This window comes from Mytilus edulis, chromosome 12 (assembly GCF_963676685.1).
Source record: "Mytilus edulis chromosome 12, xbMytEdul2.2, whole genome shotgun sequence".
Classification (NCBI taxonomy): domain Eukaryota; kingdom Metazoa; phylum Mollusca; class Bivalvia; order Mytilida; family Mytilidae; genus Mytilus; species Mytilus edulis.
This window is the reverse complement of record NC_092355.1, coordinates 48,738,412-48,749,154: the sequence shown is the minus strand read 5'-3', so window position 1 is coordinate 48,749,154 and position 10,743 is coordinate 48,738,412. Positions and strand designations below refer to the sequence as shown.

General features: G+C 30.3%; 1 protein-coding gene across 1 annotated transcript; it reads right to left on the bottom strand.

The window, feature by feature from the left end:
* Nucleotides 1-854: 854 nt before the first annotated feature.
* Nucleotides 855-9,290, bottom strand: LOC139498687 (perlucin-like protein). Its single transcript, XM_071287210.1, has 6 exons — nt 9,203-9,290; nt 8,372-8,619; nt 7,346-7,419; nt 6,910-6,991; nt 5,730-5,945; nt 855-3,954 (listed from the first exon to the last, which is right to left on the bottom strand). Exons 2-6 carry the CDS (start codon nt 8,601-8,603, stop codon nt 3,947-3,949), a joined length of 612 nt encoding a protein of 203 aa, XP_071143311.1. The 5' UTR covers nt 8,604-8,619; nt 9,203-9,290; the 3' UTR covers nt 855-3,946.
* Between the last annotated feature and the right edge of the window lie 1,453 nt (nt 9,291-10,743).

The window sequence follows — 10,743 nt, the reverse complement described above, 5'->3', positions numbered from 1 at the left end:
AGTCGTGTATCGTTTCTTTTGTTGACTAGTATAGTTTGTTCTTATGTTGTGCTGTACCATCAATATCCTAAGGTAATAAGGGTTTTGAAAGCTAACAAATATGTTGATATCGTCACATTCTTTATATACCTACCCCAAGTCATGAACCTATAGTTCGGTGATTTTCTTTGGCTTATATATCTGTCATACTTGTTTTTTCGTAAACTATTTCGTTAGTTGGTTTTTCTTTTGAATTTATTTCTATTTTTCATGTTGGGACCTTATAAGGTATATCATACAGTATGGGTCATTCTTATTATCGAAGGTTGTATGATTGCCTATAATTGCTTACAACCACTTTATTTCATTTTGAAAGTTGTCTCACCAGCAAGTATCCACATATTCTTTTTTTTAAAGGACGAACAATATTTCTAAGCTATTTATAGAAAATGTTTTCACGAAAAAAAATATGTCAATCTTTTGAATGGTTTATTAATGGTCAATTACGCTCTCTGAGTATAAATTATTCCGTATAATATTTTATCGATACCACGATATGTAGTAGTCTGCCACATAGGTCAATTGTGACAGTTCACATTTAAAAATTCCTATAACAATAAATTGTACTTAAGTTGAAATAAACATATGAATGAATTATGTAGTAAATAATTTTTAGATCAATATATTGGAAAGGAAATTAGTATCCTAAACATCACTCTGAAATTCAGGGCATAACCTTGTAACAGAGTATAAGCATTTGCAAAATACATGACATATTTGTTAAATAATTATAAAATAATTAAAAAATAATACAAAAAAGTTAAAAGAAAAAACATTATTGAAGGGTTTTAATGGAATCCCAATGTTTTCTCTTCTTTGTCGTGATAGATTTCAAATTTATACCACAAAAGTTTCAATTGTTTTACGTCTTCAAAACTTTATCAAAATTAACAGTATGTGTTTTAATTAAGATTTTAACAACATTTATAAATACATAGCCTAAAGATTTATTACACCTACACTTTGCCATATTTTAGCAAATGTCAAGAATTTCTCCCATAAACTCCATCAAAATCTAATAAAAAATTAACATACTTATTTGTTCGGTTGGTATGGTTTTCTTTGTGTTTTTTTTTTTTAAATATTTTCTTTTATCAATTTATTTTTATTTGTGTGAATTTAATTCTCCTTTTTTCATTTTTTTTACGCCATGATTTTAAAAGATCACTACATTGTAATGAGATTTGAATGACCAGGCTTGATTATCTGATATATACGCCTCTTATATTCCGAAGTTATTAATTCAAACAATGTGCTTAACTAAGGATAACAATATTAATGAGTCAAACGTGAGATTACTAGATCAAGTGATGTTCTTATCAAATATGTTTCTTGTGTATAATTTGGAGTTTAGTATGACGTCCATTATCACTGTACTAGTATACATATTTTTAAGGGGCAAGTTGAAGGACGCCTACGGGTGCAGGAGTTTCTCACTACATTGAAGACCCATTGGTGGCCTTCGGCTGATGTCAGCTCTATCGTCGGATTGTTGTCGCTTTGACACCATCCCTATTTCTATTCTCAATTTTAATATGGTATGATACTAAACCCCTAACGGGGGGATTGTGCTTGATTTCATAAGATAAAGCCATAACCTTTTAGTCAGTGTAGTTGAGGTTTGTAGCTGGAATGTCAGAAACTGCTAGTAGTACTATATTAATTAATGTACAAATGTATCATTGTCATTTTGCTTACTGAGGATTCATTTTTATTCGTGGTATACAAATTTTCGTTGGTTTCGTTGGTCACAGCGAACCACGAATTTAAGAATTCAACGAAGAATAATCCCGACAAATGTGTATGGAGTCGGAATGTCGGATGTTTATTTCCGGTTATGTTATGAAGTTCTAGTATAGTGTTGACTAGCGATAAACATTGTAACATAACACGTGTTTTTTATTAAAAGAAGATACAAGTAGTTTAATTAAATCAATAATAAATATATCGAATATCAGTGATAATTCACTTTTTAAAATTGATTATAACTGTTCATGGAAAATAACTGCAAGTTGTTAATTACCGTGTCATAGTTTGGTTTACTAGTGGTAGAAAATCAATAGGATTAAGTACGGGGATATTGCTCGTAGGCAATATTGTTTATGACAGGAACATTTATTTTCACACCTTTTACTTATATGACTGTTTATTATATCGTGATTAGGGAAATGAGCTTTCAATCATAAAGTTTTGATTGCCTTATAGAATTCCGACAAGCATTTATAAATTGTAAAACAAACAAATAACTAGTTGTCTTTGTCCATTATTGTAATAGAAGTTTTCAATGAACACTTTAACCTAAAATGACTAAGCGAGGATTTTGACAATTCAAAATCTTTTTCAATGAATTCCTTCTTTTTTGTTTGTTTTATTATTGATTAAACCAAGGAGGTTATATGATCTCCTAAATCAAAAACAAATCCACGAATTACGTATCTGATTTTGTTTTGTTATCAGCGATCCACGTATTTACGTATACCACGAAACGTCTTTTTTTCTCTATCCACGAAAATTGATACCCACGAAAATAAATTAATCCACAGTAGTTTCTTTTGTTACCTATTCTGATATCGGTCTCGGACTCCTTCCAAACTGAGTTTTACTGTGCGTATTGCTGCGTGTTTGTTATTCTACCTTAGCTAGAGTTATAGGGGAGGGTGACGAGATCTCACAAAACTTGTTAAACGCCGCCGAATTTTCCCGCCTGTCCCGAGTCAGTAGCATCTAGCCTTTGTTACACAGGGGAATGCATGAAACAAGTCAAAATTATGACAGTTGTTTTCCATTCGTTTAATGTATATTTTTTTCTATTTTCTACTGTTTTATGAATATGCATATATATGAATAAGACAAGATATGTAATATAAGTCAATATGTCAGCATCTGAACGACACAACACATGAACCCAAACCGAACGACACCTTCAAGAGTAGAAATAATTCAATAATATACGATCATATTGTTTTGTTGGTAACCAAGTAGTCTCACATGTACGTATGTCCATATTTTGTTTTCGACTTATTAGTGTGTATTTATAATTATCTAGAACTTTCATAATCACAGTATATTTAAAATTTGTTTATGTATAACATTTTTATCCTGCAAGACACGAATTCCGATATCTGAACTGTTAACAATGCTATTAACAATTACTTTTCTAAATTGTTTAAGATCTTCTATAATAACGAAAATAATGGTTCCGTTTGACAGTTCTTTTAGGGTTTCTATCCTACTATAACACATATTAATCTTTCCATCAAAGAGATGCGGAAAGAAACTGTGTCTTTTCTTGTAAACCTGGTGGCTATTCTTGTGAAAACTGAATAGAACATGTATCTCTTTAAAATGTAATAAATTTTCCATGTCCGCCAATTTTTTCTTCAATATCTTGTAAAGTATAAAGAATCATAATATAGCTATTATTTCGTTTGTTACAAGTATTAGAAAAAAAACAAAGGCCAATGTTAGAAAGTAAAACAGTGAAGGTAATTTTTGAGATTCAAACAGTTTGAGCCCTGTGTGTCATAATATAACTTCCAAAATCAAGTCGAAAAATAATCATCACAATGAAAAACTTTTTTGGGGGCGTATGTATAAATTTTTGTTGTTGTATTTTTGATTCTTTTATTGACGTTCCTATCTTTCAATCACCGGTGGTTTTTTTTTTAATTACGGGAGAGGGAATAAGATAACATCAAAGATCTAACAAAAGATGTTCTGTTAACTTTAGGTGATCCTTGTTGTATTACTATTTAAGCGTATTCTGAGTTTTGTTTATATAAACTATTCAAATGGTTACTGTAAAACATATAACATGTATAAGTATATAGGATGGATGTGGCATGTAGAAGGTACGTTCACATTATATCCTCGGTATTAGATACTTAAGCCAGTTTTACTTCACATTCTAGTAGCCTGTAAAATTAAATTACAAAATTTATTAACGTACAAATAACAATTAATAACACATTTTGAACTAAAGATTGTGCAGTTTATTAAAAAAAACATGAGAGATACCAAATAAACCATATCCGGAAAAATACCCAAAACAATTACTTTATGTTTTATGTTTAAGATGCGAAATGTGAAACTTCTAAATATTTCTGATATTCAATGATTTAGTTACTGTGTAGATTCTGTGTAGAGCATCACTGAAGAGACATGTATTGTCGAAATGCGCATCTAGTGGAAGAAAAATGGTACCGTTAATTTTATTACTACCACTGGGTCGATGCCTCTGCTGGTGGACTATAAGTCCCCGAGGGTATCACCAGCCCAGTAGCCAGTACTTCTGTACTGGCATGAAAATACGGATTTTTTGTGTTATCAAAATTTGCTGTTACAAAATGATAGAAATTATTATAAATTAAGGAATGTATCTCCCTCATGCAAAGCTCTGATTTCTTTCACGGATTTGGTTATACTTTTTGGACCTTTTGTATTATAGCTCTTCATCTTTTATATAAGCTTTGGATTTCAAATATTTTGGCCACGAGCATCATTGAAGAGACATGTATTGTCGAAATGCACATCTGGTGCAAGAAAAATGGTCTCGTTAATTTTACTACTACTACTGGGTCGATGCCTCTGCTGGTGGACTATTAGTCCCCAAGGGTATCACCAGCCCAGTAGCCCGTACTTCGGAACTGGCATGAAAATACGGATTTTTTGTGTTATTAAATTTGCTGTTACAAAATGATAGATATTATTATAAATTAAGGAATGTATCTCCCTCATGCAAAGCTTTGATTCCTTTCACCGATTTGGATATACTTTTTGGACCTTTTGGATTATAGCTCTCAATCTCTTATATAAGCTTTGGATTTCAAATATGTTGGCCACGAGCATCACTGAAGAGACATGAATTGTCGAAAAGCGCATATGGTGCAAGAAAAATGGTACCATTAATTTTATTACTACCACTGGGTCGATGCCTCTGCTAGTAGACTATTAGTCCCCGAGGGTATCACCAGCCCAGTAGCCAGTACTTCGGTACTGGCATGAAAGTACGGATTTTTTGTGTTATTAAAATTTGCTGTTAGAAAATGATGGAAATAATTATAAATTAAGGAATGTATCTCCCTCATGCAAAGCTCTAATTCCTTTCACGGATTTGGATATATTTTTGGACCTTTTGGATTATAGCTCTTCATCTTTTATATAAGCTTTGAATTTCAAATATTTTGGCCACGAGCATCACTGAAGAGACTTGTATTGTCGAAATGCGCATCTGGTGCAAGAAAAATTGTACCGTTAATTTTATTCTATTTAATTCACCTCTGCTTAGATAAATACAGATAAGTTGTTATCACCACTTAGTTAACTTAAATGACGAATCATCTTGTAAGTCGTCAGCACGAGTTTCTAAGAATTTCTGAATGCATTGCAATATGTATGAAACATATATATCTAACTATATACATTAGAAATTTACATTTTTCATGGTTTACTATATATGACATTATTGTGCCGTATTATCCCTTTTTTTTGTTTCCGAAATTGTGGTGTACGAGAACAATTCATTTTACGAATACTAGTCAAACTCGTCCCAATCAAAACTGAAAATAATGCATAGCTCATGACTTAAAGTTATGTTTTTACTCAAAATGTTGTGACATGTCGATTTCAGTTTCATTATTTTTTCTGTTTCATTTACATTTTTATTAAGATTTTGTACCAATTATACTTACAGAAATGACTTTCACACACGTATCTCAATTTGCTGGTACAAGGCTCATCTAGCCACGTATAAGAACTGACATGATATATCAACCCACAGTTATAACCTGTACCTTTACTTCCATACCCACTATGCCATGGTTTATATGTGGCTAGTGTCTGGTCGTAACTCCAACGCCATGCTCCTTCCTTTAGATCAGTAAGTCCAATCCAATAATGATCTTGTTCTGAAGAGGACATACTAGAAAGTTATTGATGTTGACCTAGTAGATTACAACAAATTACTGTTATTATAAGTAACATCATTCGTAAATAAATAGAAAGGTAACATAATTGCAAATTAGTTTTTAACTACCTTGTTAATGTATTTCTCGATTCAATATAGTAACTAAATTAACCCGTACACTATCTACTGAAAGTGATTAAAAAACCTTGAATCTGAATATAAGGAAATTTGAGCTATACAATCAAATTAGTTTCAAAATAAAACACAGTGAATAAGGAGAATGATTAAAGTACATTTAAACAAAAACACGAATACACATTCAAACAAAGTAACATAATATAAAACATTATATTAACAACACATAAAGTTATTCTGGAAGCCACTGTGAGCTGGGGAAATCACATAAAATTAAAGGCCTAGATCTAAGGTAGACAACACCTGATTGGTTTTACTATTTTTCCAAACTACTGCAGAATATTTCGATATTTCATGAGGGTGTCTTTCTTTCTTCAAAAAGGAAGTGCACTGGCCCACTTTAGATAAGATGGAAGTAACAAACATATCTGCGAATGAAAGAATCCAAACAAATTTAATTTCATTAGATACAATGTAACTTTGAAAAGTTGAAGATATGTATATCTACCCTATTGAGATAGCATCACACAACAGAAACGCATCTATATACTGACTCCAGCAAATGACGTGTTTTTTTACATAACGCCAAGTTCTAAATAGCCCTGGATCTAGAAAATTAAAAACATTTAATAGAGATTATTAAAGATAATCTGCAATCAAAGTCCAATGAATGAACGACAAAAAATAAATTGAAAACAAACAACCCCTGATGTTATTTATATCACTTGGCACCAACTACCTATTCAAAAAAGGACAACTGTAAAAGAAATACAGACACAAAAAAAATATGTTAAAACTGATTGGTGAAGAAAAATATTGTTATCACGTACCTGATCTATTATCTTTGATCCATTTGTTTTCTGCTGCGTCTTCAATTTTTGCTAAGTTACCTCCAATCTGTTTACAACTTTGCTATGAAAAAAGCAATAAAGGTAGTTTGCTATTATAGCAAATAATAAGTATTTTGCATTTTTCGTTCAAACAAGGTTAAAAAATATTTTCAAAACCAGATAACAAATCGTCGTCTGATCGGTCTGTTAGATTAGGAATGGCAACGATGTTTTACAAAATACAGGTGTGAACTAACACATTCATCAACTTATTTTCACAATATGAAGATCAAGCGGTATAAAACATGTAGTTCATATATGTATATGTACTTAACTCTCATATGATTAAAAAATGAAACTCCAGTTTTCGGTTTATTATTCATTTTTTTTGAAATTTTAAAAGAAAACGGTGTTGATATTCTGTTAAAAGCCATACCTCAGCTAAAAACCAAGTACGTTTATCGTTTCCGTAGTAGTAGCAATGTCCATTGTATTTTTTCCATTGTCTTTCTGCAAATAAAAAAAACACAGATTTCCAGCTAAATAGTAAGACATTTCGGCATTAAAAAGAAAATACGAGAATATATTTGACAATAACCTCATTCATCACTGAAACATGCATGAATTATAAAACATAATATATATTTTCTTTTAAATGAATAACTTGTTCTATATTCATTTTTTTAAAGATAGCAAAGGGTATGACCATTCTCATTTTGTCGAATGTAGATGGTTGAAGAACATTATGACCAATTGTGAAAATTGTAAACAAGATGGATTTTGTATATAAGTTTGATCAACAGGTTATGCGAAGCAAACATGTAGAGTAAGTTCTAGTTAAAGTTTGTGTTTGATCTTAAGCTAGAGTTGACATTATAGTTAAGCTTCGAACTTTGCATATAGTCATGTTTATAGTCCACGTTTAATGGTTTACTTTTATTAATTGTGACATGGATTGAGAGTTGTCTCATTGGCACTCATATCGCATCTTCGTATATCTATTAACATTTTTACAAGAAGAATTGTTTAAAAAAAAACCTGTCATATCGATATTTAATACTAATATATAATATAATCTTAATTCGAAAACGAAGGTTATTTAAATGCATGCATATTTAAGTCATTCACTTGTTTAATTTTACAAGTGTTTGCATTCTTATATACATTGTAATTGTATTTTTAACATCAGTTTGGCTTTTGTTCAAAATCTTTAAAGTTGTTGGTGCAGTTGCATTGTTATTAGCTTTTCGTTATTTGACTTAACGATACTTGTTTCCGCTTTTTTGAAGAAAACAAAGTTTCCTTTAACATGTGACCTCTGGATCCTGCGCAAAGTCATTATCTTAATAAAACAACATTCAAATGGTAGCAATTGTATTTATCAATCGAAAGGGTACATTGTTGTAATAGTTTTGAATTTTATCAACTTCAAGGTTAATTATATAAAATCATGAGCACTCACTCTGAAAATCTGAAACCAAAGAGTCCATGTCATCGTCTATTTTTTTCACTTTATTTTTTACATCACTCTGTAAACTTTCTATTTTGTCGTCTATAGAAGTCTGTAGAGCACCTAATGCCTTCTTAAGAGAGTCGAACTTTGTTTTTGATTCATCTGTGAGACATGGTAGCGCTCCTACATCTTTGAATATTAATCCGATTATATTCAGTATGATCACTAAAACTAATAGCATTTTGGTTTTTTTTGTTCTAAAAGAGTAATCAAACAACAAGATTTAGCATGAAAAGGCGATATCTATCAAAGTATGAGATTCAAACATGTTCTTTAATAAAACGAAAGTTTATTAAATAAAAATAAGGAATATAAAAAAACACTTATCCACACGGATAAATTATTAACAGAGAGGATACTAATAACAACTTTAATAAAACGAAAATAACACAAATGTCATTGAATACATTTGTTTTCCTTATAAGAATCAAGTTTTTCTATACGTTCACGTACCAAACTTGCTGTAACCGATCAGTAATGACCAAAGAGAATACAAAAATAAAGGGACAAAATTATAATTATAAAAAGCAAAAAAAAAAACCACAATGGATTGCATATCATATAATCATGCGAGTGTATATACTAGAAGCCAGCTCGTAATATCATATGAACGAAAATGATAATGAAGAAGGTTCATATTTTATTTCTAATTTTAATAAATATAAAAGTTTGGCAAAATATGAGATTAATTAATATATGTGTTTCAGCTTTCTTATAAGACAAGTTTCCTTTCTGCTGTATTATCAAAGAAAGATGCATAATATCTGCTAACCAACTTACCTGAGGCAACAACAGTTTGTAAGTGACTGAGTTCTAGTTTGGTTACCTAAACTGTATTTATGTACCAAGGCCAAACTCAATAGCTTAACAAGTGTTGACAACATTTATCACGACGTCAGCTTCATTGCATGTATAAAGTACGATCATTCAAAACACAAATGGAGGTCAACAGTCTTGATACATTTTTTTCGCCAGTGCGTCGTCTTTTGTCATTATTTTTTTATCAACCTCTGTGATTGCAACAGACTTAGAAAGGATGATATAAATAATTTAATTTTCTATGAAGTGTTCGTCGTGTAAAATAACAAATAATCGGTACGTTTTCGTTATAATATCTTAAACATGTTCTAGTTCCCAATATTTAAACTAAGTGAGAAAATATTTAAATCCCCGAACAAGTACCACGCCTTATTACGTTTTGTTAGCCAATCAAGGAAGAAAAGCTGTTTTTGCTTTATGTTGTAAAATTGTAGATGAATATTATAACTGTGAAACGTTACTGTCCTTATTTGATACTTATGTATCTAGTATACTTAATTATAGCTGTGAAGTGTGGGGTAATCATAAAGCTGATGATATAGAGAAAGTACATTTATATTTTTTAAACGAATTCTAAAGGTTTGAAAAACTGCTGTTAATAACATGGTTTACTGTGAATTAGGACGTTATCCAATGTATTATGAAAGACAAAGAAGACTGATTCAATTTTGGTTCAAATTATTAAATACTGATAACTGTATACTTAAAGCATGTTATGAAGATATGTTGGAGAGTTCATTTAAAAAACCCAATGACAAATCGAATTGGGCATTTTCAGTCAAAGATATTTTAAAGTTAAAACAAAGAATGAAATATACCTATATTGCTGATGTTAATGCTTTTTTTTTGATAATTCATCAAAATGTATTCTTTATAGATATATATATATAAGACACAGATATACTGCAATTTTATTTAGATAGACCTGTTAATCAAATATATAAACCTTTTATATGTAAATATCGTATCTCCGCCCATAGCCTCAATATAGAAACAGGCAGATATTACAAGGTAGATAGAGAAAACAGATTATGTACTATGTGCAATAACAATATGGTAGAAGACGAATACCATGTTATTCTAGAATGTAATAGATATAGTGATGTAAGAAAACTATACATTAAGAAATATTATTGGCAATATCCATCCACTTTTAAACTGATAAAGTTGTTATCAGTTCACAATGTGAAAAAACTTAATAATTTAGGTAAATTTTTGTTTGATATTGAAAAAAATCGTAATATGTAGTTGTATTAATTATTTATCATATGAATTTATTTTCATTCTCCGCCATACATGTATTGTGTATAATTATTGTATTTATATTTTACTGATGTATTCAAAAAAATATTGTAAAATTGTATATTCTATAAGCTGTATTGCTTCTGAATAAAGTATTATTATTATTTGTGTTGTACTTCTGGCGAGAAAAAGACGATAAGGAAAAAGTCAAGTAATAGCATTATAGAAATTATGAACTGAGAGTTTTGGCTTCAAACAAG

Coding starts and splice junctions, on each gene's coding strand:
- LOC139498687 (XM_071287210.1), bottom strand. CDS start 8,603: ATGCTATTAGTTTTAGTGATCATACTGAATATAATCGGATTAATATTC. Junction 7,420..8,371: donor TTTGGTTTCAGATTTTCAGA/GTGAGTGCTCAT, acceptor TTTTATTTGCAG/AAAGACAATGGAAAAAATAC. Junction 5,946..6,909: donor GATCAAAGATAATAGATCAG/GTACGTGATAAC, acceptor TGTCCTCTTCAG/AACAAGATCATTATTGGATT.